The 22,384-nt window shown below is 37.7% G+C and overlaps 1 protein-coding gene across 6 annotated transcripts in view; it reads left to right on the top strand.

Moving 5' to 3' along the window:
• Positions 1-22,384, top strand: part of LOC134678720 (F-actin-monooxygenase Mical-like) — a 198,146-nt gene that overhangs the window by 4,513 nt on the left and 171,249 nt on the right. For all 6 annotated transcript variants that reach the window (XM_063537382.1, XM_063537386.1, XM_063537385.1 and 3 more), the window contains exon 2: positions 14,181-14,361. In XM_063537382.1, the coding sequence (XP_063393452.1) occupies positions 14,188-14,361 (174 nt within the window). In that variant the 5' untranslated portion in view covers positions 14,181-14,187. The remainder of the gene's footprint in view (positions 1-14,180; positions 14,362-22,384) is intronic.

The following is a 22,384-nucleotide window of genomic DNA, read 5'->3' as shown; positions in this document are numbered from 1 at the left end:
AACAACTTTTAAAAATTATGAAGTATATAGACTCCCTTATAGTCCCTATTTTTCATACAAAGTAAATATTATCTTCAATGGACGCCATCGCCGCGCCATTATCATTGTGATTGAAGTTGCTTGTCACGCCTTAGACATAACTAAAATTCGCAATACATTGCGTCTTAGAATAAACTTCAAAGTGTATTAAAAATCAAACCACAAGTTATTTTTAAAAGTTGCTGAACAAATGTTGGTCAGTATGAGGAGTACAGCCTACGGTTTAATTTTTTGCTCATATTACAGGCCACATCCGGTATATTTTCAATTAACAAAACATTATATTTCATACATTTATCGGTTTGGAAAACTATGAAGGTTTCTACTGAAAAGTAGCCGTTTTACAGATCCGACTCCTTTAATTCATAGATGGTACTGGCTATATGTTCTGTTAATCTTCGCTGGCATCAGTTTGGTGTTTGACTCATATTTCTTGTCAACTAAAATTAAACCAACGTAACAAGTCACACGTCACAGTCACTTGACTCAACTGCTAAATAGGAATTAGCCTTTTTACTAAACGGTGGCTCAAAAGTAGGGATTGCAGACCGGATTGATTTTCGATCCGGCCGGACAGGATCCGGATTGCTATCTATCTAAATAGCCTTTTATTTCCGATCCTCGGGTTCAAAAGTTTTTAAAATGATAATATCTTTTTTTTTACTACAAAATGTCCCGCACAAACCGTACAAACCGTACAAAATGTTCGGTGTGCCTCTTGGCATAGGCCTCCTCCAACCTTCTCCACTGTACTCTATCTTCTGCAACTCTGGACCAGTAGGGCCCCAAGGTTAAGCGGATTTCATCTACCCATCTTGTTTTTGGATGTCTTTGTTTTCTATTCCTATAGGGATATTACAATTAATTAAATGACATACTTTTCTAGTTTTTTGCGTAATATTACGAGAATTATTAAAGAATATTTTTTCAAATGTATTCCTAAATCAATGATTTGAAGTTCATAAATAACTTTTTAACAATAAAATAAAACTTATTTGTAGATAAAGTGTTATATTATAATGTCAATCTCCGTTTACAATCACGTTTACAATATTTTACGTTAGTTTGATTAGATGCCAAAGCTTGATGATGGGATGTGGGGTGGGCATTGTATTGGAACTCCTTGTAAGGACAAGTTTTCGTAACTGTTCATTGAATGAAATATTAATTACATTAAATGTGCTCCAATATTATCTTGCTCTCATTTTGTTATCCGAGAAAGTAGTTTTATTTTATAGATAGTAGTTGTATGATCCTTTAATTTTTTCCTTCTATTGCAATATTTATGAAAACGTCATATATCGTGCCACCAACATGAAAGAAGAGAAAATCTTCATTTTTTCTCAGTCATCGTCATAATAAATATATTTTTATCCTATTAAATTCTATGTTATCATTCGTTTTTAGTTCTGTTCAACTTCATACCTTCCATCCGTCGCCTTTACCTCATCTAAAAGGTGTGAAACGCACAGCGCGTGCTGTGTGTAGGCGTATTTTTAATTTATCCGGCTAAAATCACCGGATCCGGTAGCTCCTAAAAATTGCCATATCCGGACGGATTACCGGATCCGCCGGACCGGATTGCAACCCTACTCAAAAGTTAAAATCCTCGGAATGTATGGATAAATCGTATCGTAGGATGAGTATGTCGGCGCGTTGGAGACAGTGCGGAGCGCAAGGTCTCGTGTTATGGGGAAATAGTTGTGATGGTGAGACAATTTTTGTATTACAAAAAAAATTCATTAGAGGTGTGCTGTTTTTGCTAATATGGAATTTATATGAAAACGAGTATAGTGACGTCACGGTCAACTCACCTACTTTTTATATTTCAATCAGATCTATTAAATAGAAATTGTGTTTAAAAATAACTGCACCTAAGTTTTTAATAATTATCTGGTGCTTTATTTCGTGCGCGGTGTGAAATAATTTATTTTAAGCAGAGGATACATCCCTATTGTGAATGTGCAGTCACCAATCTTAGTGACCAATACAGTAAATACATCCATTTAAATAATGTGTACCTATAAATACCTTTGTAGATATAAACTGTACAACGCATTTTACAAAGTTCCTATACGCTCTATTTTCTTTGTATAATAATATAGGTATAGCAATGAAAACTACTACCAGCCTGCGGCCGTCATTAATTACCAACCTCGTTTCAAAAAATTCACTTACCCCCCTCGTTGCACAATGTATTCACGCTCCGCGATTGTTGTGCCATTTAGAGTCCTAGCTAAATTGGTTGTTGAATACGTACGCTATAGAATTATATAATAATATAATTAGCTAGGACCCTAAATGGTATAACAATCCCGTGTGGTGACTGTAGGTACATACTATTGTTTTTCTGTCTATATATGCATGACCCAAATAAACTTTCGCTTCAAGTTTCTCGAGACTGGAGTGTCCTAAATATAGCAATACTAGGAAAGCTGAGGGCCTACCACGAACGATGTTCGATTAGTCCGGTGGCCGGCTGCATGAAACAAACCTCATCAAAAAATAGAATATATTACCTACCCTGTAGAGGTACCTGACATTTAGTAGCTTCCAACGCACTTGGTCGGCCTGGGCTTAACCTGGCCGATTTTGTACAAATGGCAAAAACGTTGGACAAAAATTCATCAAAAAAAACCTCATCGAAAAATAGAAAGAAACTTGTATGGTAGGATACCTGACCTTGAGGACAGTAAATAAAAAGTGGTCGGCCTCACCTTAGCCTGGCAGTTTTTGCAGTCCGACCAGATTTATTGGGTCACGTGAGAGCTACAATTTACCTCATCGAAAAATAGAATGAAACAAACGGATTATAATAGCTAAAATAAGCCTGTTGACGTATGTCTTAGTTGGCCTCACCTTAACCTGGCAGTTTTTGCAGTCCGACCAAATTTATAAAAAAATCATCTTAAAAATTTATCGAAAAATCGTATGAAACTTATATAGTACGTTAGCTGCCTTTGAGGACAGTAAAAATAAAGTGGTCGGCTAAATCCTGTGTTCGCAGGTTCCTGTGTCCGACCAATTTTGTGGTACCACGTGAGAGCTACAATTTACCTCATCGAAAAATAGAATGAAACAAACGGATTATAATAGCTAAAATAAGCCTGTTGACGTATGTCTTGGTCGGCCTCACCTTAACCTGGCAGTTTTTGCCGTCCGACCAAATTTATAAAAAAAATCATCAAAAATTTTTTATCTAAAAATCGTATGAAACTTATATGGTACGATAGCTGCCTTTGAGGACAGTAAAAAAAAAGTGGTCGGCCAAATCCTGTATTGGCAGGTTCCTGTGTCCGACCAATTTTGTGGTACGATGTGAGAGCTACAATTTACCTCATCGAAAAATAGAATGAAACAAACGGATTATAATATAGTGATGGGTAGGACATCAATTTAAAATGAGTTTGTATGAGTACCTCATTTTCTAAAATGAGGTGTTACAATGTCTTACTTCAAATGAGGTTAGGTACTAGCATATTTTCAGCGTCGACTATTCCATTAACTCCAACGGCGACAAAAATATTTAATGTATATACATATTTATGTATTCATCACTTCCTTTATAAATAAATAAGTAGTAATATTTAATTGGAGTGCAATTCTGGAGGTTTAGGAGAAAGAACTTTTAGGAGAAAGATAATTTTAGGATCAAACTAAGAACATAAAGTACCTAACTTAATTTGCTGCTTTTATGAAACTTGTTCTAATGTAGCTCTTTTTTATTGTTAGATTGTTTAGACCTCCTCCTTGCTACTTGATATAATTTTAAGTATAATAATCACTAGCTCCAAAACTCGCATAGCTGACGTGGGGGAGAAGACCGCCAGGCTGAAGTGGGACTGGGCGGGTCACGTCTGCCGCATGCATCCGGATAGGTAGGCTAGTATAGCCACCAAGTGGATGCCGCAAAAGAAGCGCGGACGTGGCAGGCCCAGACGGAGATGGCGGGATGACTTGGACGCCTTCATCAGTGGCTGGCAGGAGAAGGCACTACAACGGGAGTCATGGAAATCAGGGGGAGAGGCCTTTGCCCAGCAGTGGGACACCACAACAGGCTATTAAAAAAAAAAATCACTAGCGACCCGCCCCGGCTTCGCACGGGTTAGCAAATTATACACCTAAACCTTCCTCAAGAATCACTCTTTTGATAGGTGAAAACCACATGAAAATCCGTCCAGTAGTTTTTAAGTTTATCGCGAACATACAAACAAACCCACAAACAGACAGACGCGGCGGGGGACTTTGTTTTATAATATGTAGTGATATATTTCATAAGTACCTATTAACCATAAAACTACCACAATTTTTAACAAACTAGGGAGAACAAATTGAATGTTTTCACAATCATTATTATATAGAAGTGACTAACTTACCACCTATAATTTAACAGTAATATCATCAATATGATAATAAACATAAACAAAGCACCATTCGAGCCGGCCGCACCGTCTACATTTACACTTCATTTTTTCATGCAAAAGGCACCAAGGAAGATCCGCGGGTATATTTACTGGCGAAAACTATGTACATATTTTGTTATGATTATAAGAATTATTACTAGGTATTAGAGAACTAAAATTAGCTCTTAGGTAGTGAAGAACGAAGTACGGACATAATAAATATAAATATGTCATAATCATAACTTACTGACTGACGAACTGACGTTCGAAGTCGTTTACAAAGAATGTTAATAAAAAGTATTGCAAATTCAAATCGGTATAATTTACATCTACATGTTTATTTTACCTATGCAAATTATACTTACTTTTTATTTAATAAACTTGAAACTTATTGAAATTATCATAAATTGTGTACGCTACCGTATTATATTTCAATAATATTTTAGTCACTTAAAGGATTTCTGTTTCTAACCAAGCTTCGTAAATGCCCGCCTGGTATACAGAGGGCGTACCGCGAACCAAGTACGTCATGTTGCCTCCCTGTCACACTTACGTACGAATTTACAAGTGCGACAGAGAAGCAACACGTCGAAATTCGTTTTGAAGACTGATTCCTCGCGCCATTTTGACACGTAAGTTAGGATCAAAAAGGCGTAAGATGTATGAAAGCTTGCAGCGCTTACGCTTGTTGTCTTTCGTGTTTAATTTTTAACGTATTTTCGGTGGTAACGCGAGGCGATATTGAAGTACGGCGCGTGTCTGTCTCACTCCCTCTTTGGGTATTTCTAATTCATTGTTTCATTTTGAGGTGTTCATGTCACAACGCCTCGGTGAGCGGTACAAACTCAACGCTTTTCTCGGTGGACCTTTTGTCGTTGCAATAAGGTTTGTAGTTCGGCAGTTGACAGTGTGGACCATTACGTCCATTACTCGTTTCTTCATTTGTGTTTTGAGTGTCGGCGAGCGGGTGAGCACCTCGAGCGCCTCGCGCGATCCAGGGACTCTTTTGCGAGGTTATGAGGAGCGTATGAGTTTTCAGGGTCGCGAGTGAAATTGAAAGGATAAGAGTTTTTTGAAATTTGAAGTGTGTGAATGATTTGTGTGGCAAGAGGTGTTTGTGATGCGCGCGAGTAAATGAGTAAAATGAATAGAGGTGTGATGTAAGACATTTTTGCGGTATGAAGTACTGCGACAAATTAACAAAATGAGCGGTACAAATGAGGTGCCTCACGAGTGAGCGACTCAACACTATTATAATAGCTAAATAAGCTTGTTGACGTATGTCTTGGTCGGCCTCGCCTTAACCGGGCAGTTTTTGCAGTCCGACCAAATTTATAAAAAAATCATCAAATTTTTTTTATCAAAAAATCGTATGAAACTTGTATGGTACGATAGCTGCCTTTGAGGACAGTAAAAAAAAAGTGGTCGGCCAAAGCCTGTGTTGGCAGGTTCCTGTGTCCGACCAATTTTGTAGTACCACGTGAGAGCTACAATTTACCTTATCGAAAAATAGAATGAAACAAACGGATTATAATAGCTAAAATAAGCCTGTTGACGTATGTCTTGGTCGGCCTCACCTTAACCTGGCAGTTTTTGCAGTCCGACCAAATTTATAAAAAAATCATCAAAAATGTATCATTGAAAAATCGTATCAAACTTGTATGGTATACGATAGCTGCCTTTGAGGACAGTAAAAAAAAAGTGGTCGGCCAAATCCTGTATTGGCAGGTTCTTGTGTCCGACCAATTTTGTGGTACCATGTGAGGGCTACAATTTACCTCATCGTAAAATAGAATGAAACAAACGGATTAAAATAAGCCTGTTGACGTATGTCTTGGTCGGCCTCACCTTAACCGGGCAGTTTTTGCAGTCCGACCACATTTATAAAGAAGAATAATTTCTATATTGAAAATATGGTTTCTTCGCAGCTTGAACTTAACTTAATAATGCTAACTGAAAAAAGTCATAAGTAAATGAATAAATGGAGGTCTTAGAGGGCTTTAAAAAAAAGAAAGCATTCAGTTCAAATTTTATTCATAAATCTATCTAATATCTAAATAACGTTTTCTAACTACCGACGTGGTTTCAGAGTAACAGTTACGTTGAGATGATGTCTCACAGATGTCAAAAATAAAAAGGTTTTCATCGATTTTTGACAAGTTTTGAATCGTATATCCTACTTTTCCACTACAGATAGAATGAGGAGGCATAACTGACATTTTATCACGCCAGGTGGCGCCTCCATAGTAGAGTTGCTGTCACTGTCAAATCACATACATTGTTTCCAATAAATTGTAAACATTCTCCTTTTTTAACCGACTTCCAAATCCCAAAGGAGGGGGTTATCAATGCGGTTGTATGTTTTTTTTTCTCCAAAATACTGCAATAGTGTGCGACAAATTGTGGAAATATACCTATAGGTAACTACTGGGAATAAAAATTCCCAGTAGGTACCACCAAACCGAGTTGGTGGTAACTACTAGGAATTTTTTTTCCCAGTAGTTACCAGTGGTAAAAGGTGGGAACATAATTCCCAGTAGTTACCACAGATAAGAACTTGGTGGTAACTAGTGGGAATAACCCTTTTATTGTTAATAATTACTGTTAATCATAATCATCTTCGGAGTCGAAGACTGACGAACTTTCCCCAGACTCCGACTTATCTATTGTTATTTCTTCGATTCGCAAAGGCGTTATGTGTCCAATACAACCATACAAGTTTCATACGATGTTTCGATAAAAAAATGTTTGATGATTTTTTTATAAATTTGGTCGGACGGCAAAAACTGCCAGGTTAAGGTGAGGCTGACCAAGACATACGTCAACAGGCTTATTTTAGCTATTATAATCCGTTTGTTTCATTCTATTTTTCGATGAGGTAAATTGTAGCTCTCACGTGGTACCACAAAATTGGTCGGACACAGGAACCTGCCAACACAGGATTTGGCCGACCACTTTTTTTTTACTGTCCTCAAAGGCAGCTATCGTACCATACAAGTTTCATACGATTTTTGTATGAAAAATTTTTGATTATTTTTTTATAAATTTGGTCGGACTGCAAAAACTGCCAGGTTAAGGTGAGGCCGACCAAGACATTCGTCAACAGGCTTATTTTAGCTATTATAATCCGTTTGTTTCATTCTATTTTTCGATGAGGTAAATTGTAGCTCTCACGTGACCCAATAAATCTGGTCGGACTGCAAAAACTGCCAGGCTAAGGTGAGGCCGACCACTTTTTTTTTACTGTCCTCAATGTCAGGTATCCTACCATACAAGTTTCATTCTATTTTTCGATGAGGTTTATTTTGATGAATTTTTGTCCAACGTTTTTGCCATTTGTACAAAATCTGCCAGGTTAAGCCCAGGCCGACCAAGTGCGTTGGAAGCTACTAAATGTCAGGTACCTCTACAGGGTAGGTATATTCTATTTTTTGATGAGGTTTGTTTCATGCAGCCGGCCACCGGACTAGATGTATTGCCTCTCGGTCACACTTGTAATGGCTCCTCTACACGATGGGCCAGCGCCGCCCACTCCAAGGGACGCAGCCATGTGGTAGAATGAGATAGCAATATCACTTGCGGGATATGATAAATGCGTCCCTTGGAGTGGCCGGCGTTGGCCCATCGTGTAGAGGACCCATAAACCCGTACGTAGGTAAGTGTGACAGGGAGGCACCACGTCGAACTTGGTTCGCGGTAGGCCCTATACAATTCGCTGGAATTTGTTACAATTTCGCTTCGCCGCGGCTATTCTTAGATCTTTTAGGATTTACATCTCTACGGTCGATTGGCTTTTGCTTGGCAAATGTGCAATTATGAACTGAAATAGATATCATAATATTTAATACACAGTGTGGCGAAAAAAATGCATGATATGGAAACCATGCATTTTATTCATTTCAGACATCATGTTTCATAGTAACATTTACTGCTTAAGTAGGTATACAATCGATATCTAAATAGAAATAGTGTTATTCCGGGTTCGATTCCCGAGCCGAGTACACATTTTTTCCTAAATGTATGAATGCACTTTTTCTTGTTACCAAAAAGAATAGACAGTATAGAGGGGTCCTGTCATAGTAAATATTGTAGTCACAGTAAATTTACTGCCAGCTATCGACACACGACTAAAAGTCAAAATTAAAACGTATAAAATTATCAAAAAATATATATATGGATAAATGATTTTATTATTTTTATATCATTTTGATCCATGTTCATTCACTGATATCGATGTGTTAAAATTGTTAAATATGAAACGGTGTCGTCACGCCATCTAGCCGAGTATAGGCTAAAGGTGTGTGTGGCATCTATTCGAGAATGACATTTTCTTGAATTCCGAGGCACGTTTTTTCCTTAGACTTTATTCGTCTTAGGCCCACTTGCACCATTCCTCTAACCCGGGGTTAACCGGTTAAATCTGGAGTTACCATGGTTACCAGTACAATTTCACACTGGATTAACGGTTTAACCGGTTAACCTCGGATTAGTGGGACGGTGCAAGTGGCGCTTATACGATGTTACATAATATGTATATGTCTTTGTTGTTACTAAAATCGATGACATAGTTCCTAAAGGGGCCCACTGATCAACAGTCCGCCGGACGGTATCGGCCTGTCAGTTGTTCGGAACTGTCAAAATATTGTTCTAACTGACAGGCCGATACCGTCCGGCGGACTGTTATTCAGTGGGCCCCTAAAGAAGAGATCGTCGTATGTTTCATTAAATGAGTAATAAATAAAAATACCAAATTTTCTACTTTTTAACTGTGGTGATAACCCTATAGCATGTGCACATGGCGGCTAGATTAAGGATCTCCGTCGGGAAAGCTCGGGACTTTACGCTTTTTTCCGATCGTTGACAGAATCGCAATGATGTATGAATGACGCATAAATGACAAATAAATGAAATGAATGCAAAAATATTACAAACAATTTTTCTCAAACATGATGAAATATTGATGTTATGTTCCTTATAATAGGCTGCGAAGTATGACGTTTCAGGTGCGGCTAGGACAAAAGGTCGTTAATGGAATTTCATACAAATCTTGCAGGCCTAGGCCGGCAAAGTCCTCTTTTTTAATTTTCATATCACAGATATTTGTGACACAGCATCGTGGCATTCATCCATTAAAAAAAACTAGAGGCAGTATTTGATTTATGGTTCGTAACGACACTCTGCCACTACGCCTTTAAAAAAAAAAACAAAAAACAATGTTTGCTATAATTTGCAGTTTTATTTGTATAAAATCAACATGAACTTAATAAATGATACATTATTGACCAAATTCTATAATTTTAAATTATAAATTTAACCACACAAATAAAAACATTTAATATATTTCATCTAAACGTTAGCGATAAATAAAAAGGTCTACTCAAACACGCGTAGTTATTTTTTTTAATGTTATGGAGGTAAAGTTGAAAAAATTTCATTCTGTTTTATTGGATTTATGGTGCGTTGTTAATTTTTTTACTTTAATATGAGTTCCGACGAAATAATGAAATTAATATTAATTGTAATCGTAGGTGTTGGAGTTGGCAGCGTAAGCAGAATTGATTTTAAATAACTTGCTGCCTCTGCCGCCAAGTCAAAGACGAAGTATGTATATGTATATGGTTGCTTATGGCAATTTTATTATTTGAAAAACTAAGAAATAGACTTACAGTTTATTAGAAACAGTTTTGTGGCATATTTTAAATGAATATAACTACAAATTCGTCAACACTGTGGAAATTATACTTAATTTACTCCATGCATAAAGCAACGATGTATGTGAAACATGATATCAACATGAAAGACTATGTAAACTTATGTGACGAAAACGACAGTCAGACGGATACAAGGCGAAAAAAATCAAAGATACATGAAAATATACGCGTAGTAAAAATACACGACTCGTGTAAAACATACGCGTGATAATGATATAGGTACGTGTTGGTTATATTTTGGGTGTAGTTTACTTTTAGTTTTTTCTATAAATTAAACTTGGGTTTCGTGGATTTTTTATTTTATTTATTTCAATGCATGTTTGAGAACTATACTATACATACCTCGGCGGGAAATGGGGTTGCCCGCGCTCAGACCTATCCGGCCTCGCTTCGCTCGGCCGTCTATATGTCTTCGGCCGGCAACCCCTTTCGTCCCGGCCTTTGTAGTAATGTACTATTATTACTTTCTTAGATAATTACTTTTTGCCAATATTTAACACTATCTTCTCTTCACATACGGTGTTCAAATGTACCTCCGTGTCTTATAATGTACGCCGCAGCCCGCACCCGAGCCCCCGCGCACATTGCCCATGCGATAGTGTATGCTTTTCGTCATTCTTCCTCCGCAGATTGTCAAAAGGGGTCATCCATTAATTACGTCACACGAATTTCTAGGTTTTTTGACCCCTCCCCCCCTCCTTGTCACATTTGGCAAACCCCTCCCCCCTAGTGTGACGTCACATTTTTTTCTACGAAATCGCCAAATCGAATTAAGTAAGTACCTAAGTATTATTAATATTTTATCAAAATATTTTGACGATATAAATATTAGTAATTTTATAACCCAAACCTGCTTAGGAAAGAAAATTAAACGAATAAAAACGATTATCGTTTTAAAAACTTGTTATTTAAATGTACAGCGAATAAAATAATTTATATAAATTTTCGGTTAGTGATGAAGTTAAAGTGACGTCACAGTTTGTGTCACCCCCCTCCCCCATGTCACAATATGTCACATTTTGTTGACCCCCTCCCTCCCCCTAAACGTGTGATGTAATTAATGGATGGCCCCAAAGCAGCAATTAGCCTTTAATGTCTAATTTCATCCGCAGTTTCACATTCCGTTTGATACACCATATATTTTACACAGCCCCACAAATTTAAATAACCACGAGCATCTAACAACGGCATTTTTATTTGAAGAATATAAGTAATATAACATTAGATAAGTAAAGTTCAATGACAATTTAATTTCATACATCAGACGTCTTGTCTATTTCCTACCACGCAAGAAGGTTTGTTAGTTAGGTATTTAAGAAGTATTTATTCTTGATTTATTCTTAGTATTTCATTTTTGCAAGTTCATTTGGTGCATCAAATACAACCTAGGTAGGTACTTGTAATTTTTTATTGTACTACAAATGACTACAAATTAGTTAATTTTGCATATGAAAAATTTCAACTATTTCGAATTTGGACTATTTTTTCTGTCTTGTCGTAATTTAAGTTGGCTAGCCACTCCCTTATAAATTGTGTTGCTTTAAATACTGGTTTTTCTTTAATATTGCGAGTGCGAAACGGCGGAACTTGTGTTCGATACACTCTTCTTTTTAGCATGTCTTTGTATTCATCGGTTCCAAGAATTTGCTTATGCTTGTTCACCACGATTTTGAGTATATATAGTTGACGTACTGTTAGCACCTGGGACTTTTGGAATAACAAAGATGTTGAGTACCTGAAGGGTTTATTGAACATTGTTTTAAGGACTGCGCGCTGTGCTCTTCAGCCTCGATAATAACAGTTTTGCCAGCACTGCCCCAGCAGCTTATACAATATGTCAGAAGAGATTCACATAATGCGTAGTATACTGATTTGAGAGTCTTGATGTCGGCCACGTTTCTTAGGTGCCTCATAATAAAAACTATTCGTCTCACTCGATTTGAAAGTGCAGCTATGTGTGATTTAAAGTTTAAATTATGGTCCAATATGACGCCTAAGTATTTAATAGCCTCAGCTCGACAAATTGAACTACATGAACATGCGATGCATATAAATATGGACAATAAAAAATAAAAATAAAAATTCATAATTTCATCATGTGGACATTTAAAAGTTGATTCACCCACATGCACTTTATTTACCTATATTATAACTTGCTATCAACTTTGTATTTTTGGCCCATCTCGGCAGCCCGGTCCCCGGACGAATTCGTTTGCCGAAGCTGTGAAAGTCAATCTGAATAATATAACTCAAAAAGAAATTTAAAACAACAAAATACAAATTATCTTTGATTGATAAGTCATTATCAGCCCATCGACACCCCATATTATGATAAATTATGAACGTACTTGTTACCAACATTGAGGCATATAAATAATCTTATCGAATTAAAATGACTGCTGTTGCATTTTGGTAGCACATACCATACATGCTTTCAACTTAGACGTATTATACTTACTTTTCTTTAGGTTGGTATTATCGGTAGTAAAACGTCAATAACGTCATTTTTGTGAATAGTTTATTTTTTATGGGGGCCAAATCTTTAATGTGAAGTTTGTGGTGGGAGAGTAGTACAGACCTACAAAGGGTGTCGCTGGGCCATAAACGTGGTTGCCAGATCGAAAGGCGCTATTATCGGGAAAAAGTATCAATTTTTCGGAATTTTGGGACTTAAGTCGGGAAAAAAAAACATTCAAATTAAAGTAATTGCATTAAAAACAACGATATTTTACCTTATTGGCACTACGTCAGCTGCTCTGCCCATAGACGTTTTTTTATAATAAAAAGTATAAATTCTTTGAGATCTTGAACAAACAAAAAAAAATTCGCGGTGGCGAGCGGCTCGACGCGGGTCGCTCGCTCGACGACAGTTCGGAACTTGAGATTATTGTTATAGAACGTGAAGCTATATGTCTGGTAGGTATAAGTTTTCGTTGCCTTCGTTGGTAAACATTGTAGGTATGTAGAAACAAATTAGAGCGGCGGTAGAACTGTGTAGGTACTAATTTCTTTTAATTACCCTTGCTCGAAAACTACCTTAGGTATTTCATGCAGGTGTACTGAAGGACAAAGGCTTATATTGTTCCCGCGGGAGATATGGATTGTGAAAAAAAGGTATAATTCCCTAAGTTATAACTTATTTTTGAACTCCTTTTAAGTGCAACAAATTTTTTCGTTATATTCATGTTACTTGTCGTGATTGTCTCATCGGAAGATCAGCGCTGGAAGTCGCCAGCAACATGCTGAGGTGAGACCATTTCGTGGGACTTTCTCCTATTGGGAAAAATAATTATTAGTTAGTTCGTTATTAGTAGTTAGGATTTGTTGTTATAGCGGTAACAGAAATACATCATCTGTGACTGCGTAGACTCGGTTTTACTTTATAAAATCTTAAACTCTAAATTGGAGATTCCCTCACTACTTCAGAAAATAAATATAAAAGTCCCTCGTGCGCGTCAGCGCAAATGTCGCAAAAAGGAATTATTTGTTGTTCCGTTTAGCACGAAATATGTTTATAAGGCGTGCCTGTAGACTTTATAACGAATGTTTAAATCTTTGTAATATTGATGTTTTTCACTGTGCTGTGATATAGTCTCCTAAAAAAAAGCATTTGTTTGTGAAAGAAAATATAGCTAGGGATATATTTTATAAAGTAAAATATATAACTAGATATTTTGTATATGGCGTATATTTAGTATAGTAACTTAATAACTTTGCAGTTAAATAAGTTTTGAATTTGTTAATAATTAGAGAAATAATAAGCTCCGATTTTCTGTATTTTTTGTAGCAATAGAAATGTAAACGAAAAACCATAGTGTATAAAAATTTAGCACGATTATATTCAATTAAGGAAACTGCAGGTCTAACCTTAAGATGCAATGTTAAACCATTACGCATTTATGTAAATGACCGTTTGTTTCTTGATTCACAATAAAACAGACTGACAGACGGACAGATGAGTCTTAGTAATAGGGTCTCGTTTTTACCCTTCGGCTACGGAAACCTAAAAATGTACTTATCGTTCCAGCCCCAACATGAACCGCGGGCGAGCGGAGCCGACGCCGCCCGAGTGCGCGCTCGCGGCCGAAATGCTCAACCACTTGTGCGCGGCCGGCACCATGAAACAGATCCTCGCACTGCACAGAGAGATGTGCAACCAGCTCGGATTGAAGCCTAACAGACTGCCGGACTTCTACCCCAAACTTAAGGTGAGAAAATACACTATAGGTATACCGTCTAATTGCAGCGGTTGGTTAGAAACTTTTATGGTTAGTAAAGTTAAGGACTGGTTGAAGGCGTGGCTCTTTTTTTAATGTCCCCACATTTATACAACGTATTAAAAATTAAAGATATCTTATTGATACGGTTTAACACCCCCTGGCACTGATTAAAATAACCGACTTAGTTTCACATACCGTCCGGCGGACTGTTAATCAGTGGGCCCTTTTAGACATGTTTTTGGCGTGGTCCCTTCAGAATCTTCTCAAGCGGGTTTTCTGTAATACTTATAGCCCTTATAGGTATAAATTCCATAGTTGCAAATCGTTTTGATACTTCAAAAAAACAAACCAATTTGACTAGTAGTCATATAATATATCCTATCCTTAGCTAGGGATGTACGTAGGTAAAGGAACGTGCATACGACTCTCCAAAAATTTATAAAGAGATCGTCCTATGTAGGTAGATAGTTCTTAACTAAAGTGCGCAATATGTCTGGTATTGTATTGATCCGTAGAGAAGTCTACACCGAACAAAGTATTATGTAGTCGGGCGGGCCTGTTCAGGTACAAATCGTGTTAACTGCCAACTGGCCAGGTTTGTATCTATCTTTTTAATACAGTTGCTCAAAAAGTGCTACTTTACGTAGCTGTTTAGCGTGCGGAAAGTTGGTTATCTCGAACTAGTGCTTTTTACTTTTCCAATTTTTTTAAATTTATACTTGTTCCAATTCACGACTACTTATTGATGAGTGTTAATATTAGTTTCCTTTAAACGTCGTAATCAGCATAAAAACCTACCGTTAATGTAAGAATACGAAAAATATTACATATTTCATATTTAATTACTTACCTCTTCATCATTATAACACGTTTATTTTTTAATATTCAATATTGAAAATTCCGTTCTTAATAAGTTGACTGAATGGAACGGAATAGCTGCCAAACGCCCATAGATATAATATACTTAAAGACGACGTCTAACCGAGCTGTCACTGTTACCACTTTTGTTTAGTGTACGATTAACAATGTTTTTCTTATTTTTTCGCAACTGTATTAAAAAACGTCGTTCGATACACGTGCGGAAATGTACTATTAAATTCTTTGACTTTCATATTAAAAATTTGCCTACAGGCCAATCATTGCTTAGGATGCTATTCATTATTTGACGTTCATAAGCGCTTTGTAATATGCCTACTTGAATAAACTATTTTTTATCTTTATCTTTTAACCTGTCCAATTTCTTGGTGTATTTGCGTCTCACATTTTGCTTAATGAGAGAGTGAGACGCATTGACATGGGACCAAGAAATTGGACCGGTGGAATACCATGCGTGTGCGTCTTTTTTATCGTTTACTATACTGTGAACGACAGTTCAATAAAACAATCCGATGATTCAGCAAGACGTATATTCACGTACTCTCCGACACAGTTAAGTAAGTTACATCAAATCACAACGTTTGGATATAACAATCTGACAACTCGATCTGCACTCGTTCGTAGTCTCACTCGTTCTGCCCCCCAACCGTAGCGTCAGTTGCCGCCATCTTGTCTCACCGGAAGCGTTACGATTAAAAATGGCGCGACCAATCGGGAGCCAGTACGAAATGTCAAATACTCACTTCCGCTACTTATTAAATGAATATATTTTGATAAACAGTCTTAACACTGTTTATCAAAATATACAGAAATTTAAATTACATATTTTAATAATTAATAAAATTATGACAATGAAATGCTAACAATATATTTTGGATTAAACTTTAAACTATATTTATTACCTAGTAAATGTGACAATAACTACTCGGTATATAATATAATGTTTTTCTTCTTCGACTAAGTATTAGGATTACATCCAAGTTACATCATAATTGTATCTCGGAGTTAATCAAAGCGTTTAATTTATAAGATATTATGGCTTCCGGCCTGTTTATTGTACTTTCTATTTTTTGCCTCAATTACTTATTTACGCTCCAGATACCGCGACTACCTACATGGTGACTCGGAAACACTCGCTAAATATTGCTCGTTACGGTATTTAAATTTCCCTTAAGAGCCAACAGGAGTGGTCATTTCTCCATATAAACAAGCGTACTCGACTGTTTCCTCCGTGGGTTTTGATGCTAGAGCAATGATTTTTTCAACACAGATTAATATTGCCAATATCTGTGTTTTGCTTTTTTTGATATTTTGACGTGAAACATAGGTAAACGTCTTTAAAAACCCGTAGAGGGGCTCGGATCAAAAACCGATGTAACGAAAAAGTGTTATGGCGCGGCGGCTCATATCTCCCAAACTATAATACCTATAAACATAGTTTTGATATAGATATATAGAAGAAATTAGCCATTACTCGGAACAGCACGCGCCGTTGACATAGATGGCGCTGATTCTGCGCTAGACACGACGTATTCGGAGCAAAAATTACCCCTATTTTCAGTGTTCATTTAGTAATGACTCATCAGCCCATTAACCGATTTCGGTAAAATTCGTGCCATTTGATAGATCTTATTTTATTTTAATGAAATATGAGTAGAATAAAGCACGCGGAATTTTACAGAATTTTTATCGCTGCTCTTGTTTGAGGCCTCCGTGTGCGAAAAAAAGGACGCAAAAATGATAAAATATACCTGAAATAGAAAGATAAAGCAAAAACGGTTCTTTACATACCAATTTTACATGCTAATCTCCTCAAATAATGCATTAGAATCTACGGCGGCGCGGCGGTGCGAGTTACTTTGATAGAACGCATAGAACGTATGACGGCTGCTTGACAATCTCGAGTTCCTATTGCTAATTACTATCTTAGTTGGGTACTTTCTGATGTACCTATGGGTAAAAACATATTTTAGAAAAGGTCACTTCTGTGGACAATACTATAAAAGGGGTCATCCATTAATTACATCACTCGTTTAGGGGGAGGGAGGGGGTCAAGAAAATGTGACATATTGTGACATGGGGGAGGGGGGAGATACAAACTTTGTGACGTCACTTTAACTTCATCAGTAACCAAAAATTTATTTAAATTATTTTATTCGCTGTACATTTAAACAAGTTTTTAAAACGATAATCGTTTTTATTCGTTTAATTTTCTTTCCTAAGCAGTTTTGGGTTATAAAATTACTAATATTTATATCGTCAAAAATATTTTGATTAAATATTAATAATACATAGGTACTTACTTAATTCGATTTGGCAATTTCGTAGAAAAAATGTGACGTCACACTAGGGGGGAGGGGTTTGCCAAATGTGACCAAGTGTGACAAGGAGGGGGGGAGGGGTCAAAAACTTAGAAATTCGTGTGACGTAATTAATGGATTTTAACACAGAACAATAGTACAAGTGTCTAAATGCGAAGGCCCAAGGCCGAGCTCCGCGTAGGGCCGAAGGCCCGAAGCGTCCAGGATGTTAGTGCTTTAACACGGAACAATAGTACAAGTGTCTAAATGCGAAGGCCGAAGGCCGAGCTCCGCGTAGGGCCGAAGACCCGAAGCGTCCAGGATGTTAGTGTTTTGGCACAGAGCAACAGTATAAGTGTCTAAATGCGAAGGCCGAAGGCCGAGCTCCTCGAAGGGCCGAAGGCCCGAAGCCTCCAGGATGTTAGTGCTTTAACACAGAAGAATAGTACACGTGTCTAAATGCGAAGGCCGAAGGCCGAGCTCCGCGTAGGGCCGAAGGTCCGAAGCGTTCAAGACATTAGTGCTTTAGCAGAGAACAATAGCACAAGTGTCAATGCGAAGGCCGAAGGCCGAGCTCCGCGTAGGGCCGAAGGCCCGAAGCGTCCGGGATCAGACTGGACGTTTCGGGCCTTCGGCCCTACGCGGAGCTCGGCCTTTGGCCTTCGCATTTAGACACTTGTAAATATTGTTCTGTGTTAAAGCACCGATATCCTGGACGCTTCGTGCCTTCGGCCCTACGTAGAGCTCAGCCTTCGGCCTTCGCATTTAGTAAGACTCTTGTACTATTGCTTTGTGTTTGAATACCGAAGTCGCGCATCTCGCGAATGCATGATGTGTTATAATAATTTTGAGTAATATGTTAAATTTTATCTGTAAAGATTATTTGGGGTCATAATGATTCACTGTATCTAAATGAACTTGAATACATTGAATACAGCATTTGATGGGTAATTTTAAAATAATTAATTACAGAGTCACACCTATTTAATTAAATGATCAATTCATTTTGGAGTAATGAATGTAACGATTAGGTACATTTTTTTTGTAAATAACACACCAGAATTACAAGAATAGATATTTTATACGGGTAATACACGTTATAGCAAACTCGTTCGTGTCTTTCCTGTAGCCATCGTAAATTTAAGGGAATCTAAAAGCAATTTTTTACGCAGGACCTTTACAGGCGGAATAAATTTTTTCAGTGTACTTGAGACTCAAATAAGAAAAACGGAATATATTATGCACCAGAGTCCGTTACCTTTGGGGTCATCCATTAATTACGTCACACTAATTCTCTAAGTTTTTGACCCCTCCCCCCCTCCTTGTCACACTTGGTCACATTTGGCAAACCCCTCCCCCCTAGTGTGACGTCACATTTTTTCTACGAAATCCCCAAATCGAATTAAGTAAGTACCCAAGTATTATTAATATTTTATCAAAATAGTTTTGACGATATAAATATTAGTAATTTTATAACCCAAAACTGCTTAGGAAAGAAAATTAAACGAATAAAAACGATAATCGTTTTAAAAACTTGTTGTTTAAATGTACAGCGATTAAAATAATTTAAATAAATTTTCGGTTACTGATGAAGTTAAAGTGACGTCACAAAGTTTGTATCTCCCCCCTCCCCCATGTCACAATATGTCACATTTTCTTGACCCCCTCCCTCCCCCTAAACCAGTGATGTAATTAATGGATGACCCCTAAATCACTAACATTCTGGACGCTTCGGGCCTTCGGCCCTACGCGGAGCTCGGCCTTCGGCCTTCGCATTTAGACACGTACTATTGTTCTGTGCTAAAGCACTGATGTCCTGGACGCTTCGGGCCTTCGGCCCTACGCGGAGCTCGGCCTGCGGCCTTCGTATTAGGACAGTTGTACTATTGCTCTGTGCTAAAGCACTAACATCTTGGATGCTTCGGACCTTCGGCCCCACGCGGAGCTCGGCCTTTGGCCTTCGCATTTAGACACTTATACTATTGTTCTGTGTTAAAGCACTAACATCCTGGCCGCTTCGGGCCTTCGGCATTCGCATTTAGACACTTGTATTATTGTTCTGTGCTAAAGCACTGACGTCTTGGACGCTTCGGGCCTTCGGCCCTACGCGGAGCTCGGCCTTCGCATTTAGACACTTGTACTATTGCTCTATGCTAAAGCACAGTGAGCAAAATCGCATTTTGCTCACAGTTTTTAAGAAGCAAAGTACCCTTGTTCAAGCTGCTGAGGTGAAAAAAATATAAGTGACCTTTATAGTCACTTTAAACTAGACTACACTACACTAGCCGTGGGCGACGGCCTAGCGACCCCATTGCCGGGCCGGGTTTTAGCAGGGTCACTACCGAGGTACCGACTAGGCTAGGAGACAGAAGGTATTTTCACCCCGGAATATCGGAAAACTCAAGTCCGTTCACGGAAACTAGATTATATCAAAGATTCCAAAAGTATAATGCCGAGCGAATATGCGCGCGCACCAACGAACGATCATATCATATGTAATGCCGAGTAGTGCCATGCCTTATGGGAAACGGTCGCAGAGATAGTTCAGAGCCGGAAACCGCTACCAACTTTTAGTATGTTGTTGGGCATGGCATTGGGTCTCCAAAACTGCCGGGAGACGGCGGCGCCGGCCATCTACTTCAGCGGAATGACGTCATCAAAATGACTCCCACTTCGTTGCGAACATTGCATTCTGCACCCAAACTATGCATAGCACATACACGTGTGGGGTATTAAATGAAAGCCAATTAAATAAACTTTATTTTATTTATACAAAGTGTACCAAAATATGCAACAGTTTAAGAGAAATTTACAAATAAATAAAAATTACGTAAAAAAATATTCGATTATTTGGGTTTTACAACCAAACCAAAAGTCGGACGATAAAGCAATGTACTACAACATTAAAGATGACGTCTCAAGCCATACACTGATATCAATAAAATCAAAATTGGACCAAATATGTGGAAATTATGCATCAAAATGTAGATATTTGCCCATACAAATGCATAAAAGTTAAAAAAATCCAAATTGGTCATTTTCAGGATAATCCGCATAAGCTTCTAGTATGTTATTAGCAATATGACCTGGATTCTAAAACTGCCGGGAGACCATCTCTGTTGTTCCTCAGTTACAAATAATGACGTCATACAAATAATCACTGCCGAATTTCGCAAAATGTAAATTATAGCTATACCACGAGTCTCACATACACATGTGTTACATGTAATGAAAGGTTACTAAATGTATTATGATTCACCTAAACATTGTTTGTAAAAAAAATGTACGGTTTCAGAGCTAGAAACAACGAAATACCACTTTTTATAGAAAAAGTAGATATGTATCAATTTTATAGCTAAACTAAAATCGTCAAAAAAATTTGCGTATAATATTTGAAAAACCAGTTATTCAACTATATATCACAAATTTAAAAGTGGAAAAATTACTGTCTTGGGTGAGACTTGAACTCACGGCCTCTGGATCGATACTCCAGCGCTCTGCCATCTGAGCCACCAAGACCTCATCCCTAGCCAGCAAATCTTTCCACCATATTATAGGTCAAGGGGACCCTTAGCGACATCTACCGTAAGAGTGTTATACTTCTTAAACGGCTACCGGAGTTCCAAGTCATATTGGAAATTCACCAGTTACGATGTGCTACCCATACTAATTTTAATTTTTAACAAGCAGAAACGTCTGCGAACGATGCTATTAAGCTTAGAATAAATTTAAAAGTGGAAAAATTACTGTCTTGGGTGAGACTTGAACTCACGGCCTCTGGATCGATACTCCAGCGCTCTGCCATCCGAGCCACCAAGACCTCATCCCTAGCCAGCAAATCTTTCCACCATATTATAGGTCAAGGGGACCCTTAGCGACATCTACCGTAAGAGTGTTATACTTCTTAAACGGCTACCGGAGTTCCAAGTCATATTGGAAATTCACCAGTTACGATGTGCTACCCATACTAATTTTAATTTTTAACAAGCAGAAACGTCTGCGAACGATGCTATTAAGCTTAGAATAAATTTAAAAGTGGAAAAATTACTGTCTTGGGTGAGACTTGAACTCACGGCCTCTGGATCGATACTCCAGCGCTCTGCCATCTGAGCCACCAAGACCTCATCCCTAGCCAGCAAATCTTTCCACCATATTATAGGTAAAGGGGACCCTTAGCGACATCTACCGTAAGAGTGTTATACTTCTTAAACGGCTACCGGAGTTCCAAGTCATATTGGAAATTCACCAGTTACGATGTGCTACCCATACTAATTTTAATTTTTAACAAGCAGAAACGTCTGCGAACGATGCTATTAAGCTTAGAATAAATTTAAAAGTGGAAAAATTACTGTCTTGGGTGAGACTTGAACTCACGGCCTCTGGATCGATACTCCAGCGCTCTGCCATCTGAGCCACCAAGACCTCATCCCTAGCCAGCAAATCTTTCCACCATATTATAGGTCAAGGGGACCCTTAGCGACATCTACCGTAAGAGTGTTATACTTCTTAAACGGCTACCGGAGTTCCAAGTCATATTGGAAACACACATACAGTAATTTTTCCACTTTTAAATTTATTCTAAGCTTAATAGCATCGTTCGCAGACGTTTCTGCTTGTTAAAAATTAAAATTATATATCACAATTTAAATTTTTCTTTTCCGACAAAAACTGTGGAAGTTCTGGAAAAAAAACTAAAGCGCCCCAACAATTCTACCTTAATGCGCTCATATTATGCAAAGAATAGTTCTAATTATCGAGTATTAAATGGATGAACATTGCATAAAATACATGAAAACGACATTTTCGAATGGAACCATAATGAAAAAAATAATAAT

Source organism: Cydia fagiglandana, chromosome Z (genome assembly GCF_963556715.1).
Source record: "Cydia fagiglandana chromosome Z, ilCydFagi1.1, whole genome shotgun sequence".
NCBI classification, from domain to species: domain Eukaryota; kingdom Metazoa; phylum Arthropoda; class Insecta; order Lepidoptera; family Tortricidae; genus Cydia; species Cydia fagiglandana.
This window is presented reverse-complemented; position numbering and strand designations above follow the sequence as displayed.